Below are 17,865 nucleotides of genomic sequence, written 5' to 3'. Positions count from 1 at the left end.
ATGGAGCTTCTTAAAGGTAGGGTAGGAGATCTTGAAAACTCAGTGAGAGTCAGCCAGATTTTTAAAGTAAACACACGCCCCTTTCTCTCGGAGCTCACCCCGAAGCCACGCCTCCCAATCACATGGACGCGCATTACCTGAAGACGAGCTACGGTCTGTGACTTCCGCCATCATGCATGTACCTCTCTGGTGCACGCAGAGCAGGAAGAGAGTGACAACCAGCCAATACTCCGTGCAGGGTCCACCCGGAGGATTGGCTGATGTTTTTAGCGTTTTATAGCTTCCACAGATGATTCATATTTTTCGTTTTAAAGCGAAACTGCCGAACTAATCGGTTGTAAAGAGAAGTTACACTAATTTGACAAAAAGTGCATCAGAATGAAATCTCCTACCCTACCCTACCCAACTGTCAACTTTAACCGATCCAATAGCCTCTTGTTGGCACCTGTAACAGCACTAAGCACAGGTCGCTGCTGTCAGCGATGTGTCTCCATTTGTTGTGCATTAAAACATGCAGATCAGCAGCTTAACACTGCTATCTCTATTTCACTGTGATGAAAGAAGTGGCTTCAACCGTGTAGCTCTTATTTTCAGCTGCAGCTTCAGACTTCAACTCTCTAGTTGACATTAAAAGGTGTAAAGTGCCTCATAAATGAGAGTCCAACTTGTGGCAGTGAGATCCACTCTGAACCTGTACAGCAGGGATTTCACAGGCAGGTGAGCAGAAGCTGATGTTTCATTTCAGACAGTGTTTTGGTATAAATAGTACCAGGTCACCCCTTAGGACTGTATCTGTGTTCTGTTTGTTCTATCCTCTGTAATATTAAAATTAGTACAACATGAGCCCCATATTGTGTAAAAATAGAACCCCATGTTCACCATCTGGCCTATAGGATCAGGACCTGACAGATACTGTCCTCACTGTGCCTAAACAAAGACTAAAAGTACTGCAGGGTGAGAGGACAGGAGTAATCAAAGCTTTTAAATGACTTATAGGGGGAATCTGGCAGCCATTTGCCAGATATGCAGTACAACTACTCACAGACGTTAACAGCATCTAATGGAGGTATCAGTACCTTTAGTGTCGGATAAAGCTTGACTAAGAAAGGATAGGGAAAATATTCATATTCATATCAGCTGCCAAGTAACTCAGAAATAGAATACACAAAGATTTGATTCCCAATAAGTTTTGTCCTTTAAATGGTAGATTTGTCCTTGAACCAGCCCATGTTTGCCTGCAATCACAGGTCAGTGTGTGTTGCCCCCAAGTGGAAGAACTGGGGAACAACATGGAGAAAAGAAAGAGGAAAAGAATTCATCTAAACTTTGTTCCAAATATAATGAGCTTTAACCACACTGATTCTTCATACACTGCATGAATAAGATGCATTTAATCACTTTGTTATCAAATCAAAACATTTATAATAAAAAAACATTTAAATTTTTTTAATTTTAGTCCAAGAATGTGTCACATTTAAAATACAATTTAATTGAAAACACATTTTTAATATGTTTTTTTAAAGGTAATTCAAATAATTTAAATATTAAAACTCCAGTGAAAGTGCGTGTATAGTATTACTATGAACATTTTACTTGATTTAACGTGTTACAGTATGTTTACTGTATTAATAATGTATTAATATTAACAAACTCAATCGGTTTCAGCCTTTATCTTTTGTGGTCTAACTCCAGATAGAAGCCTGGTGCCATCTAGTGGTGGTGACTCGACAGTACAGTCACTTCATACAGTTCTGTTATTCGGTCTAGCTGTCTTCAAATTGTTATTAATATCCAGAAATAAAGTGCACAGAGGCAGCAGTCTGTACCCACACTCATATCGTCTGTTTGTGGTAATTGTTGTTGATCTCTGAAACAATCTTTGCTGCTGTTACTCACCTGTTTTCTCAATTTTACTCACATTCATGTGCTCCAATCTGCTGCTGGTCCTTCTGCGTTTACCTCTGATCAATCACACCGGCTCAGTTATTGAACCTCTTGACAGCTGCTGCAGATGGAAGATTGAGATTGTTACTGATTTACTTTATTTCTTTGCCAGTCAGTTCTGCAGATGTTCTTGCAGAAGTTCTCCAAAATACTATTTTCCTACCAGGTGTACAGACACAGTTTGGAACCACAGTCTGTGTGATCAATCTGCATATATACTGTACAGTAAAAAAGAAAGAGGAGGGATGTTTTTTTCAGATCTTTGCTGAGATGTTGAACAGCTTCCATCTCTAAGCCTCTCTTTATTTCTGCCAATGAGATTATCGTACACTCCAAATTTCTTGCCAGTGTCTGCTGGCAGAAATCTGACTCGCCTGTCAGTGAAATCTTACACAAAGTCCAAAATAGCAACTTCAATGTTAGTTGTAATAAATGTGGAGGGAGCGCTTTCACACACACATTTTAAGGATTAAAATCCTCAGAGGAAGATTTGGCTCAGTTTATTTTAGCACCAAACCAAAATGACTATGTCTGTGAACATGTAAGTGTTTCTGAAGTCGTTATTGTTTACAGCAGAATTTCATGTATTTACATCTTAAATTTGAAGCACAGAGTAACCAGAGAGCTCACCTGAAAGCTCAGTTTGGAACATTTTATCTCAGCCAATCATTCAGTGATTAACATGGTGCAGGGGATGCCGACAAACAAGTCCACTGTGGAGGAGCTGCTTTACACAGCTGCTTGTTAAATCAGACTGGGGCCGCTGTTTGATTAGTTTTAATTCGTTCCCCGGGGAACTAATTAAAGTGAACGTCAGTAGGTGAACAGCATTCGTTTCAGATAAAAAAAAAGTCTTAAAGTTTGAAAGAAAAGGGAAACTAAGAAAGAATATGAGGATGTTTTGATCATGTGTGTAGCCTGTACTTGACAGAACTGACATTAAAGTAGACTTTGAACTGTTTTTGTCCCATTCCATCCATTCATTCAGTGGTCCATTCAAGGGTTAAGTGCACCTGTCTCCAACAACTTCTTCCAGCAGCTCCTCTGGGATCCTCGCTTGCTCCCAGGCCATCTGGGACATATGATTTCCTCCAGTAAGTCCTGGGTCAGCCCCTCGAGGCCTCTGCAAAGCTGGCTTTGTTGGAAAAAGCCCTAAAGGCCCCCTGGGGGATCCTTATCAGATGCCTAAACCACCCAAACAGTAGATCTGTTCTCAGCTTCTTCCAGGTTTACCAGCCTTTCACCTGATTTGTAAAAACAACATTTTAGCTTTACTTCTATTTGCCACAGGAGACCATGGGTGAGGGACTTTGAAAGTTTTACAATATGGCTAAGCTCCCTCTTAAATAAGGATGGTATCATGACTGCATTTCTGCAGAAGCTGCATCCAGCCTACACTCATCTCACCCTACTGGGACTGGGGCCTTGTTGTGGACTTGTGTGGTCAAATGATCCTCAGGACTATGTTGTTTGGAGCTGTCTTATGGTAAACAGTTCTGGAGTGAAGACCCAAACAAACATAATCCAGATGATCTCTGTGAGTAACGAGACAGTTACCCCTGCCTGCATGGAGGACACCAGGACCTTCCTCTGGAGCCAGACTAGGGAGCAACCGGTCAGAAACAGGGATGTAGAGAGTACAGCAGTACTCTGCTATAACAGGCTTCCTCCAGTGGATATCAGTCCTTTTCTATGGACAGCTCAGTCAGCCTTTAAAGCGAAACCCATCATGTCCAGGCTGGCCTTAACCCTTATCTAAACATGGGAATCACCAGCAGCTCTGAGCATTAAACTCACCTCCAGGTGACAGGTGTGGTCACTGCTCATCCAAACAGTGCAGGTCAGAGAAAAACAGCTCGAAGAAACAGAAATAGGTTGCGGCCTTCACAGTCTTCTATCTAGGCTATGCCTGTTCCCGACGGGTGTTTGGGGATAGCCTGAGGTAAGACCTGAAAAGGGAATCAAAAATGGAATAGGCTGTTTAAATAGGGCAGACATTTCCTCTGTCAGGAGGTCTGGAGGGAGAGAGAAGAGAGAAGGCAGTGAACTGTTTGAACTGAACAGAAGGGTGTTTTTGCTTGGTCACCACCACCAACATGTAGTCTCCACATACATGTTGAAATAAGATAAGATAAGATAATCCTTTATTAGTCCCCCACAGGGGAAATTCAGTGTTATAGCAGGTACGTTAGAAGCACACCTAAGAAGAAATGCTTATGTCTCCATCTTGTATTACACATTTCCATTATTTTAAAGATGTTGAAAAAGGATTTAACTTATGGTAAAAGTGACTTCAAGGAACATTTTAATGCAGATAAAATTACATAGAAATAAGATAGAAGACTGCGACAGTGACTGTTTACATTCTTCTAATTTCTCTAGCATTACCATGAGATTACTGTTTGTTGTAAAACTGCAAAAACAAGTTGGAAAAACAACGGCAGAAATTACCTACATATTGGTGCTCATCATAACATAGCATTTAACAATATGAAAAAATATTTTCTAGCGTTTACTCCCTACACATTTCGACTCCACTATTAGCCCACGGAATACTTTCCACTATATTATTAGGCTTTATACAAATCTTATTATTGTCTCACTTAAGACGGAGACTGAGGCACTGCAGGTATAACAATAATATAACAGTCTATTTCTCTTCAAAGACAAAAAACCAGCGAGTGGATGATCAGGAAATCAGACTCAGTAAACACGCTACACGACATGACACCACCAAGGTAGGACACACGAGACACGTCTTGTACATAAACACATTTTTATTCAGCCTGATATAGGTTACACATGGAAAAAAAGTTAAATTCTAAGAGAACTACTTCCCTTTGTGGAGCTAATGATATGACAGTTTTAAATCCGCTTCAGATCCTCACTTGACAGCTTTCAACATCAGCTGCTGGCTGTGAGGAATTAAGCATAATCACATGCTACAACTGACCTGAGGCTTATAATTTTTTGTTTATTTCCTTTCTTCAAAAATAATACAAAAAGAAAACATATCCCCTCAGCAGTCATTATGTTTTCTCACTAAGTGATATGGAATGTTATCTTCTGAAAATCAGGTAAAACTCTCTGCAACAGCAGAAAACAAGAAGCTGAATTAAAAAAAAAAAAAAATGACTCCCAGAATTCTGTTCCCAGGCTGCTACTGTGTGAGGCTTTTTAAGAAAAAACATCTTCTTCGTCCAAAGTGGCTTCAACAACAAAAAGAACTGAAACCCGCTGCTGTGAGCAGAAACCGCAACCTCGGTGGTACGTTATAAGGTACATTAAATTTACACTGCTTGCAGATCAGCTTTGGAGTCTAATATAAGTAGGACTGACAGTCATAAACACAAAGCAAGGACTGATGAGGGAGAAGAGGGGAAAGATCCTAACATTTAACTAGTGTTAGTCTTTTTTTTTTTTTAAACTGGTAAATTTCACAAAGTGCAAATTTTATGTATATTACATCATAACCAATTATACAAATTGCTCATTTTCTATTATATAACAATGAAAAATGGTTAATCCCCCCCCAAACGAAGCCATAACCAAACCCTGCCCTCCCCCGCCCGACCCTTTCCCACCAGCTATTCATTGGAATATTTTTTAAAAAAAGGAATCACTAAATACATGCTGCAATGACACCCACCAATCTGTTTGAAACTTGACCAAAGCCTCTGTTTTTTGGCTTCTCCGATCTCTTACAGTACACCGTTACTGTCAGCGTGCGTTTATAGTTAAAATATATATATTAATCTATCATTAAATAGTATGCCTCTTGCACAGTCTTGCATGCATTGAAGAGCATTTTGGGCAAGCTGTACAAGAAGGAGAGGCGTGTGGACGGACTTGCTCAGGCTGTAGGCTCCGGGCCAGGTCCAGGCACTCTTTCGCCACCTGTAAACGGTTTTTCGCCCTTTACTCCTTGCAACCACGTCAGTCCAAAAAGATGGTTCTCCAGTGTGTTTTGTTTTTTGTGAGTGTGAGTGAACATGTGTTTGTGTGTGCATGTGCATGTGTGTGTGTGTGCGTGCAAGTGTGGTCCTAAACTCAGTTTCACAGATGAACTATGTTGATCACTGAAGTTTTGTTCCAAGCTTTCGTTGTCTGTTCCTGGAAGAAAAAAAAACAACCAACAAGTGAGTCACACACCAAATACACAAAAGGCTAGATCACATCTAAAGATGCCACATTTCAAGAGAATCAAACTGTATTTGTTTGATATAAAACTCAACTAGGTAAAATGAGCAAGCCATGATGACAGTGCTGACATTAAAGAAAAAAAAAAAACGAGGCATTATGTCAGTATTTGTTTATCTCTTGTTGGAAGTGGTGGACTCAAGTCTCACCCAGGAAACTCGAACGTGAGGAGTTTGTCGTTATCAACTAAATAGACATGTTCCTATGAGTTTGCAAGACTCATGCCTCTTGATCTTAGGCCACAAACTCATCAGTCACCCCTTAAACTGACAGAAGTAAAAGCGCTTTTTCATCTCTTCTATGTAAATACGCACAATTCTAAGTGTCAAAGAATCTCCAGAAAACCTCTTGGTCTGGCCAGACTTAGAGTTGATAAAGGTGTTTGATAGTGTGTCAGTATCTTACCTTGCCTCTGATCTTGTCACTGTATATTCAAACCATAAGATGTTGGGGATCAGGCTTGTGTCACGCACCAGGAAGTACTCTGATATTGGCCTATCAAATGTAAAAAGGAGAGACTATTAGAGAAACCAGTTTAAAGTGCTTATTCTGGCCGAGGACGAGTTTGTCCTCCCCTGTGACACAGGAGAGAGGGAAGTAGAGAAATGAGAGGACTACTTACCACGCTGCTATTTTGGGGAATAATGGTGTCAGCACCTCTTGTGTGAAAAAGAACCAGACTATGCCAATAGTACTACCGGCCACTCCGCCATAGAAAACCTGGCTCCAGGTGTGATACAACAGGTAGACCCTGAGAATGAGAGATAGGACATTGTTTGACCACAGTGTAAGGAGGCTGTTCAGAAAAGGTTCTTATGCAGCAGCTGTTTGTACAGACAGTATTTTCCGACATTTTACAGGCAACAAAGTAACACACCTACATATTTGTCATAGTAATTTGGGCGAGCTGATAGTGTTATCGTCATTAAGGAGGTGCTTGTATTAGTCCAAAGCACTTTTGTGAGTAAAGATGTTCCAATCTGTGATACTACTACTACTATACAATTATCAAAAGTGAACACAAGTGACAAAACATATCGCGCAATACAAAGAAAATGGAATCAGGGTACAACCTGACAGTCATACAAGGAAGAAACAAGCATCATGTTTAATTTTTCAGCACATGTGGTCCGACTGCTTCACAGTCTCTTTGTACTGATGGGAAGTAGTCATGATTGGGGATCAGACTCTTACCTGCTGTATGAGACTGATAAGGCCACGCCCAACAGGATAATGGACAGTATGTGTCTCCATAGCAGGTCAACACATCGAGCATTGTTCGTTTGATGCATTCTTAAAAAAACAGATTGCTATGAGTTGCTAAATAACAAGACATTTCTGCAATGCACACAGAAATACAACACGCACCCTGACCACACAAAATGTATTTGATTTTGTGGATGATAAACGCCGGCTAGCTACAGTTCTTCTGACAAATGCACAGCTGTGTGTTTCTACAGCAAGAAAAAAAATGAGCTCACCTTAAATAAAGGAAAAGAAAGAAGTAAACAACAAAGAACCAGATGAGCTGGGAATGACTGGAGGGCATCCCATATTCTGTGTGCAGGGATGTGTGAGCCCCTGCAGAAAGACAACAGATAAAAACATTCAATTACAATATGGAGAATTTATGGGAGTTATAAAACATGAATAAAAAGAATCCTGCAGTTATGTCCTGACTTGATGGATGTTGTGTGAATGTGACGACGATGCTCTTTGCCTGAACAGATGCTATGATTAAAACCAGAATAAGATTCTTTGGCTACTGTGATGTTTACGCAGTGTTGCCCAACCCTGCTTATTCCACGTTAACACAACAGTTTGTTCCTGAACTCACCTGCACATGGGCGCGGCTCTCTGAGAATGTGTTTCAGCAGCCAGTTCACTCCTTCGTTCAGGATGATCCCTCCAAAAAAGGAAATCTGTTTAGAAGCGAACAAACATTAACATGTGAATGAGCGCACACACACTTCTGTCAGAGACCACTGACAGCTTCACAACTCTTGTCCGAATACAAAACTCATAGGTACATGTGCAGGACTCACCGTGTGAAGTTCCCGTTTAAACACTATGAGTGTAACAAAACCCACAAGAATTGCTATGGGTAGGAGGCTGATGTATGCCAGCACATAGCCCGTCAGATCACCTGCAACACAGTGACACATGTAGATACACAAAAACTAGAAAAGTCCCCGGTGGGAGTGACACTTAGGGGTGTAGTGCACTCGGATGGCTGTGGTGCTGTCCCTGCGGTGCACAGCTATTAATGGCGGAGTGGCTGTTCCATTTTTTTATCCGACAGAACACGTTAAGTGAGTTTCATTCAGACAGTTGGGTGCAGTATGGTTTATGCCAATTGCAGTAATTTAAAAACCCGGCCATGAAACTAGCTACTACGTTAGCCATGGTCCTGGCTACAATGCTGTACAATGAAAAAGCTAATTATTTCCAACACAGTTAAAAGTTATATTTTACTCCTCAGAATGGTTGATTTTTGTTGAAACATTCGTACAGAACACGACACGTTCATTAATTCCCGAGAGAACATATCGAAGAAAATATTAAAACAGCTAGCTAGCTAGCTAGCTAGCCTTCATTGTGGACATTATTACAAACTGCGCATGCGGTGCCGTTTCACAATTTTGCAGCCTGGGTTGCATTCCCCGCTGTGCTCACGGTTTCACAGCAGCTCATAATTTGGCAGCAGCACCGACGGCCGTGTCCATTCAGTAGCATAAAAAAAGACACGCAGCGCTCGAAAATTACACAGCGGCCGGTGGTTCACAAGCTTCAGGAGTCAAACAAAAACGCTAAGCTTACGTACCGTCGGGGAACTCTACGTGTGTCAGAGATATGGACCGCCATCGAGGTGGTGCCGAGCACTGCTCTTCCAACGCCATCTTACCCGGACACAACCGGGCAGACTCTGTGAAACGCCCCAGACACGTGTCCGACCAATGGTGAACGGAGCTCCATGTTCAAACAGGCCCCGGCAGCGGCGCAGCTGGCCAATCAGAGCCGGCCTCTGAAGACGAGATATTCTGCCCATAGAGAAGAATTATTGAATGGACAAAAAACACAAAAGTCCAGCACTCCCACATTAAAGTAAAGCTCTCATTCAAAAAAATAAAAAACAATTAAATAATTAAAAAAGTCATTTTTTTACATTTTTGTAACAAAATATATTGTATTGTAACATATTGTTAATTGTAACATAACAATAATGTACATTTTTGCTTATCAATGTACATTATAACATCACAGCCCAATAAAGTCCTGCAAGAAGATCACTGTAGCTCTACATATACACATACAGCCATGGATTAGAGGTGCACACAGAGTAGCTGAGCAGCACACACAAAGTAAACAGCCAAAAGGTGCACACTCACTCAGTGTTCCTAACCAAATATGTGTTTATCTGCAACTTTAAATAACTGCAATGGAGCATGGTGAGCAGAAGAGGTTCATAGGATATATACAAGAGGTCTTGTGTGCTGGAGTTATCTGATGCATCCAGTGAGATGGAGTCCTGACTTGTGTCTGCTTGAAATCTTATCTGTAAACAGTGTATGAATAAACTTAATTTTTAAAGAGTGTATGAGACTTCTCCTTAAACCAGTTACATATATATGAAAGGTCATTAGTCTGCAGAAGTTACAAGACTTTTAATATTAGCTCAGCTCCCTCTGTTGGCCTAATATGAATCACCACTCGGTGCTTCTGTGTGTTTTTTCAAATGCTTGGTCTTTTAAATCAAGATTTTTAGTCATACTATTCATGGTGGAACAACAAAACACAGGAAGCCATCATCAGTTGGGAAAGGCATGATAAAACATATTGATTTAATAACAAAAAATAACATTTAATATGGACTTTAAAATTAATTTACAATTCGAGCTGGCATTAGAATTTAACAATAGAAAAGACAGAAGGCATGAATAGGACACTTGTACGAGAGAAACGTTCAAAACAAATCATCTTCTCCACATTTTTGGCCATCTGAAAACTTCTCAAAACTACACAGTACCGACAGTATGCTAAGGAGGAGAGTCCATGCCTGAATTTAAACTTTCATTATGATTCCTAAATATTGTCTTTAGCTGATTTCTAATTGGGATTTTAAAAACTAAACAACAACTAGAGCCGAGCCTGTCTCTACAAGCTGCACTAATGCATTTCAGAGACTACTGTTAACATGCAAAGGCAGAACACAGAAAAAAGCAGACCAGTCTGCCAACATTAGATTAACAGAAGCGTTGTTTGCCAGCATGATACATACAATACAACACTGAGGATTAAACCAAGGGAAAAAAACACTCGTCTGGGAGTGGAGATTGAGAAGCTGGATACTTTAAACCCTAAGACAGTAACCAGAATAAACCATTTCTCTAATATAGATTTCACAGGGAAGATATTTCTTCTACTCTAATTATAATCTATATTATCTGCAATATATCAGTTCTGTGACACAATAAATAATCCAACATCTTAAGTCTTTCTGCTAAAGTGCAAAATGCTTTAAAATCATTTTCTGTAGTCACACTTCAGGTTTATGGTCAACAGAACAGCCAGCACAGAGCCCCCCCCCCCCCCCCCCCCCCCCCCCCCAAAAAAAAAAAAAAAAAACTCCTACCTGAGCTCTGAATTTAAGAGGCGTGTTGCAACAACAGCAGGATTTGGATTTTAAATGCCACTAAACACACAGGTACATGACTTACAATAACTTCTGTTAATCTGATTGATGAAATAACAACTTTACATACTGTGCTTCCACTGCCATTAATAATAAATAACCTTTAGTATTTGATAGCTTTCTTTAATATAAACTACAGCCTGCATAGCACAAAGGTGCCCCTGCAGCAGTGGCGGTATCCATTTAAGGAGTGTGGAAGAAGCATCAGTCTAACCTGGCATCAGTCTCTGTGTTCCAACAAGTTCACAGTATTGACAAAACATAAAGACCTCAGAATTTGTTATTATTATCAGTGCACTTACATAGATTATAGTCCAACTGTACAATGTCCTTCTCTATTAAACATGCTAAGACTAGAAGATGGCACTGTTTACATTTATAGTTTGTTAGTGTCCAGGTAATTTTAGAGACACACAGTTACTTTTTTCTTATAATATACAGAAGTGATCAAAAAGGTGCACTCAAAATCTCTGATAATCAATGAAGACACTTTGATTTGTCACACTGGGAAAGCACTGGCTGACCAGAATTTGTTGAAAAAACATATTGCAGTGCTTAATATTGATTTTAAAATGGCCTCCTACCCCCTCAGAGCACTGAAATGTGCTGTCAGCAGTCAAAATACAGCTTTGTGATCGCCTTCTGTACAAATAACCTACTCACACCCCAACACTCCTACACATGTGTAGTGTCTCTCTTAGATATGTCACATCATAGCCCGTTTGACTGAACATAAATGGACACAAACTTCAAGAGCTTTAGGACAAATAATGAGACAAACTCATGATGTAACCTCAGTGACATCATGAGTTTGTAGCCCAAACTCTCAGGACCTGTAAGGAATGATCTTCCTCCTTTTAATATAAAACATACAAACACACAATATTGACCCATTCTTTTCATATAATAATAATTATATCCCACCCGATTCCACAGGTGATTATCTGAAGAGATCCATGTGTTGTATAAGTGTAGAAGGCCCAGTGTTCATGTGTTAGAAGTGTATCTGTCAGGTGTGTCTTCACAAGGATTTCCCAAAACAAGGCAGAGACAAGTCTTCACACGTCTGCATTCTCGATAAGCAACACAGCAGCAACACAAGGCAGTGGTGGAATCATAGTATCTGAGCAGCTTCTCTCATTAGAACATGGACCAGTGATGCTGTAGATCTGGTGAAAATACAGTAGGTGTGTATAATGAACACAGATGAATACATGAGCAATGCTGGTTCTCAGTGGATTCAGTCCATTCTTAACCTGGGTACCGACGGAGCTGCAACTCTTTCCAGCCCACTGCCGTCAGCCTGTTTAAGCCCAATAAAGCCCATAATGAACATGGTCAGCTCAGTTGGTCCCTGGAGAGCCCTCTATGTCTCTAGGCAGGGTACCATTGAGTTCAAGGACGCTATCGATTCCCAGGTACCCCAATAAAATCTCACTCCGGCGGTGGGAAAGGTTCAGGATGTCCTCAGCCAAGCACTGAGCAGAGGTGAAACGGACCTTGTCATGATCAAACATATCCTTAAGGTACTGCACGATTTGTTGCTGCATGTGAAAGGAGAGAAATGACAGGAAGGGTTAGATTTCTCTCCAAAAGTGTGAAACATCAGTCACATCTTGTATGCTCTCACCTTGAAAATTGTACACACTTCACTCAGGTGCTGCCTGGGTCCTAAAAATCCAAAAGCTAAGACTGGGCTCACATGTTCTGATATAGCATAAAAGTGGGAGATAAAGCCATCAGGAACCTACAGAGAGCAGAAAGGAAGCTAACCATCAGGATCATGTCACATGTAAACTTACAAAACAAAGCAATAATAAAACCTGACTATAGAAACTCACCATGAGAAGACGCCTTTTTGCCTTCAGAACAGACCAGCAAGCAGTTGCTAGAGCCTAGCAGGAAAACACGACAGTGTTGAGACTTGTATGTTGGCACTGTAAGGAGTCTTAGTGTGTTGATAAACTAACCGTCTCTTTAAAGCTGTCCGAGAGCCAACGGTTCCTCAGCACAGCTACCACAGAGGAGGGAGGGCTCTCCAGGTCTTCAAATGCATCCATCAGGATGAAGTCCAACACTATGTCGAAGAAGTTCATAGACACCACCTGCAGAGGACATCAGCACCCCAATTTTAGAATAAGACAGACAAAGAGTTAGAACAGCTGCTGTTAAAAAAAGATCACCAGGAAGTAAGAGCTGCATGTGTACAAGGGCACAGATGCAGCCAAATGTTTCACACTACACCACTGCTCAACAGTTGGTGGCAGTAATGTGCTGAGAAATGCAGCAGTGCACCAACAATAGCAAGGATCTTAGAGTCAATCAGATCATATCTCGTTACAAATACAGATCCCTCCCTCAGACTGCTGTCCCACCAACAACATTATAACTATAAAGCTTAATTAGTGAATGAAGACATATGTTCTTACATGCAGTTATTTTTATTTTACTGGAAAAGAAAAAGACATCTGATGACAGCATTACTCACCCCTCGCCCTTCCAGTTCCATCTTGGTGATGGGCCACGTTTCCTCTCTCTGAGTGTAAAGCAGCATGTCCTCATAGCTCTCTAGGAAAGCTTTGGGACTCTAAGGTGAAGCAAATAATTATAACTGTAAATATGTCAACAGATGCAGGCTTTTGTTATGATTATCCCAGACGGCTGGGCTAATAATCTAAGATCCAAATCAGCAGTAGTTTACCTTGTTTGCCTTGACCATTAACCCTGCAATCATTTGCTTTCCAGTCTCCATGAAGAAGGTGCGGTGAGTTTCATCTAACAACAGGACCTGAGGAAAAGCCACAGTATTATTAAGTTTTAGGCGTAAAGCACACTGCGAGTCACCTGTCTGCAGCTTCTGGGTTTTTATCTGTAACTTTTTCTGTATGAGGTTTAAGCAAAGGAATGTGACTCTGTGGGTGCTAAGACTGCACCTGCACAGAAGCAAATGATTTCAGCAAAAAGAGAAATATATATGCAAATTAGATGACCTGCTTACACCTGATTAATAATGCAATTTTGACTCTGCAAAAACTAGCCCAGGTCACAGTAACTTATAACCAAAACAATGCCGCTACAAGCTACCCTGTGGATATTTTTACCAGTAGTAGAACTGCTACAGAATACTGCTTAAAGGTAGGGTAGGAGATTTCATTCTGATGCACTTTTTGTTAAATTAGTGTAACCTCTCTTTACGATCCGATAGCAACAAATTAGTTCGGCAGTTTCGCATTAAAATGAAGAATAATAATCATCTGTGGAAGCTATAAAATGCTAAAAACATCAGCCAATCCTCCGTGTGGACCCTGCGCGGAGTATTGGCTGGTTGTCACTCTCTTCCTGCACTGCGCGCACCAGAGAGGTACGTGCATCAAAATAATAGCCCCCATCTAAATATACAGAAACTTACCTGGAATGCTTGTCTCACACAGTGAAGCTTGGCAAGGAAATCTTGGTCACCGTAACATTCAAGTAATTCAGTCCTGGAGGAAGAGACCAAGAAAAATGAAAATGAGCACCACAGACTTGGGTGATAATTATTTGTCTGTCAATTTGTTTAACATTATGCATAGCCATATAAGTGCAGCCTTATTTTTTAAACAAACATCAGTTACCTCGGGGTCCTATAGGACACTTTGCCCTCCCGGACGAGAGACAAGGCTTCTTCATAGAGAGCTGCAGGCTTAAGTGGGTGATATACGTCTTCTAGAGTCATGGAATCAAACAGCTGCATATATAAAACACAGATGGCTTAGTTCACAGCCTTGTTTCACTGTATATAGAAAAGCAGCAGGTGAGAATTCATTTTCAGGGATTCTTAGGACAGTATGTAATGGAAGCTATAATGTTTCATGGTTTCCGTTTTTAGAGAGCAGAGGAAAGGAGCTCACCTCTGCAGCTGAGAAAAAGGAGTCGTCAGAGGTAACAGTAGTAGCATCATCATCTTGCAGTCTGTGGAAACTCTCCACTTGAGGCAAGATAAGAGTTCCTTCACTCTCTGCCAAAGGAACAATGTAAACTCACTCCAGGGCAAGTAATAAAGCACAGATGTGTCGTTATAGGTACTATAAAAAGTCAATATGACTCCTACCAAAATCTGCCAGCACACTGTCAGTGGGCATGCTGCTGCCAAAATCCTCTTGTAGGTGGTATGCCCTGTGCAGTAGTGTCTCCAACTTATCAGCAAACACTTTATTACGGGCTTCGAACTATAAACAAAAGAAAGAAACAAAGAATCATCCTGTTGAAGTGGTAATGTGTCAGTGCTGTGCACTGGGAGCGATGGTGCCTACCAAATCTCCACATGTTGCTCCCTGCAGAGCGAGGCTGTCGTTGCTGGAGGTGGAGTGTGTGGGATGGCGAATATTCAGGGCCTGTTCCCACTTTCGGAGAGCTTCTTCAAACAGCTCCATTCCTAGCAAGAAAAGAGCAACAAGAGTTAAAGCAGCTGCGTGTTCATGAGCTAGAAAATCTAAATGCCGGCCTAAAACTGACACAGACCTGCAGATGCTGCTGTTATAACTGTGTAAATGCTTACCCATTAAATAGAGACTCTCTGCATTAGCATCCTCTACTGCCCCTGATTCCTCCACCACTGGCTCTGCTTCCCACGGGGTGGATGGATTGACAGACTGATTTGGGGAGCTTGGGACTCTCATCTATGCCATAACCACACATCAAATACATAAAAGGAAGGATTATTAAAGGAAAATGAAACCAAACGTGACATTACTAAATGAAAAAAACACAAGTATGACACTAACAGATGCCAGGCTGTGTGAGGAACTTGAGTGTTTACTAGGAGCCAGGGAAGAAATTCCACTCATGGTGTCATTACTCCGTGTGCTGGGACTCATCATCTGTCGACCAGTAAATGGACCTGTCCCACAAGAACAAAAGGGTACACATGAAAACACTAAGTGACACATGATTTCTATAACACCAGCAGTAGGTCTTGCACACCTCTCTTGAATGATGAGGGTCTTCCTGACTTTAACAGTGCCTCGGGTATCCCCACTGTCTTCTGGCCCTCCTTCCCTTGAGTTGTCTGCTTCCGTTTTCTCCCTCGCCTTTTCAGCTGATGAGCAGTGAGGGCCAGAGCAACGCTGCCCAGCGCGGTGGCAAACAGAACCTTCTTCAGGCTTGGCGTAAGCTTTAGCTGAGAAAATATCGACTAAAAGCAGAAGAAATACAAGCAAACAATTGTACAAAACAAATCTATACAAGAGAGTGATGGAAATTTAGTTTTTAACTGTTAAAACATTTTACCTGTCCAAATGTGGAGTAGAGAAAGACTGGTATCTCTGCTACAGTCATGGCCAAAGCCTGGGCGATGGACATCCCCTCTGCTCGATGGACTGACATCTCAAAAATCAAAATGCTTTCGGGATAGAGATCCCTCACAATCAGCCACAATGAAGTATCCTCTCTGCTCTGGGATCAGCCACCTCAGGGCTCACTGATGAACCTTCTGCAGTCATCAACACCTGATCTTTCACACTGGTCCAATGGATGACTGTGGATTTATTACCCTAAAACAGATAAGACACAAATTACTTGAGTGTAGCCACCGCCTCTTTCAGTTCCATTAAAAGACCTGGGCCTTGTCGTTTAAGCATCAATAGTCACAGTTATCACTACAAAGTTGTTGCTTGCTCCATGGCAAAACTCTGGACACACACACCGAAGGAATTCATGGTTTAACCTGGGAAAATCAAGCCCGCATTAGGTGTTAAGTAGCAGATCAACTTGACATCCTGCCAGCTACTTACCAATCTACACTGTCTGGTATGCAGATAGTGGACAAGCCTGTCCCACACATGACAAAGAGCAGGTGCGGCTTCAACATAAAAAGGTGGCGGACATTTTTCTCTTTGGAGCAAAACTGTTAAATTTAATACAACATCGGCTGGTGTACATAAAGCAAAAAGCTGCTCCATTTAGCAGGGAAATGTAACGATGGTAAAGAGTCTGCTAGGTGACTACAAGGTGCACAGACAGCTAGGCAGTTAGCCCGTAGTTAAGGTGAAAAATTAATACCTTTTAACTTTGACGTACTTTCGTTGGTAACATGGGGTCTGTCTTTAAAACTTTTATTAGAGACAGGCCAAAAATCTGCTCTGGAAAGCAGGCAACAGCCTTCACAGACAAGCATGCTAACATTAGCTAGCTTTTTTAGCTAGCCTAGCTCAACCTGTCATCTCACATCACAGCATCCATGGTCAACCGGACACTAACTCTTAACTGACACCTCCCAGGCTTCAGCAGCAGCTCCTTGTGCAGCTCAGAGGCACAACTAATAACATAATCCCTGCATAGGTACATACCGTGAGCATCCAAGGGGCCAGGAAAGGACATTCCCGTGTCACAGTCAGTGAAAGCCGCACGGTTTTTTCCAAGGGCGGGACTTTACAGGCGTAAGAATACAGACGTGAGCTCCAGCCAATCAGATAATGGGAAAAGAAGGTCGCTTTCTAATTTAACCAATCAGATAAATAAAAGGTGGGCCATATACGCTTTCCAACCAATCACATCGTAGATTTAGATAAACGCCCCTCCCAATATACACAAAGATCTGAAACTAGAACCTGTCAAAAAAAGTTTCTGCGTGAATATGTTGGCAAAAAGGTGACTAAAAAGGCATCAATGGCGTAAAAATAAAACACGTTTTATAAAATCTGGTAAAATAATCGGGTGATTATATGTATACAAATACAACAATCTTTTTTTCGGGCTTTATGTTTCTGTGCATAATATTACATGTTTGCCCACATGCAGCAAACACGTCTTCATTAAATTACCATCATATACTATAGTAGTATTACAAGCAACTACTCTAGGACTAAGGAAATCGAATGTGCAGTTTATTGGCAGAGTCATTTTTAATGTTCTCTGTTACAGCAGTGGAGTGTACGAGTGGCATTTGAAGGCAGCATTAGCCGCTACAAATACGTAAAGGAAACTACAATAATCACAGGACAGCATCCGGTTTGACATTCATTTTTCAGATTAAAAGACAGCGTGGTTTC

General features: G+C 41.2%; 2 protein-coding genes across 2 annotated transcripts; both read right to left on the bottom strand.

The window, feature by feature from the left end:
- Positions 1-4,703: 4,703 nt before the first annotated feature.
- dolpp1 (dolichyldiphosphatase 1) lies at positions 4,704-9,063 on the bottom strand. Its single transcript, XM_028417898.1, has 8 exons — positions 8,969-9,063; positions 8,190-8,290; positions 7,982-8,066; positions 7,626-7,725; positions 7,339-7,437; positions 6,767-6,895; positions 6,550-6,639; positions 4,704-6,057 (listed from the first exon to the last, which is right to left on the bottom strand). Exons 1-8 carry the CDS (start codon positions 9,042-9,044, stop codon positions 6,021-6,023), a joined length of 717 nt encoding a protein of 238 aa, XP_028273699.1. The 5' UTR covers positions 9,045-9,063; the 3' UTR covers positions 4,704-6,020.
- Positions 9,064-9,953: 890 nt separating this feature from the next.
- miga2 (mitoguardin 2) lies at positions 9,954-17,244 on the bottom strand. Its single transcript, XM_028418532.1, has 16 exons — positions 17,164-17,244; positions 16,106-16,368; positions 15,800-16,010; positions 15,601-15,716; positions 15,375-15,495; positions 15,130-15,251; positions 14,928-15,045; positions 14,728-14,834; positions 14,452-14,564; positions 14,247-14,319; positions 13,539-13,625; positions 13,326-13,424; positions 12,808-12,942; positions 12,679-12,732; positions 12,468-12,584; positions 9,954-12,381 (listed from the first exon to the last, which is right to left on the bottom strand). The coding sequence occupies exons 2-16, from the start codon at positions 16,199-16,201 to the stop codon at positions 12,181-12,183; spliced, it is 1,770 nt and encodes a 589-aa protein (XP_028274333.1). The 5' UTR covers positions 16,202-16,368; positions 17,164-17,244; the 3' UTR covers positions 9,954-12,180.
- Between the last annotated feature and the right edge of the window lie 621 nt (positions 17,245-17,865).

Source organism: Parambassis ranga, chromosome 12 (assembly GCF_900634625.1).
Source record: "Parambassis ranga chromosome 12, fParRan2.1, whole genome shotgun sequence".
NCBI lineage: Eukaryota > Metazoa > Chordata > Actinopteri > Ambassidae > Parambassis > Parambassis ranga.
The sequence above is the reverse complement of the archived record's forward strand: the minus strand, read 5'-3'. Positions and strand labels throughout refer to the sequence as shown.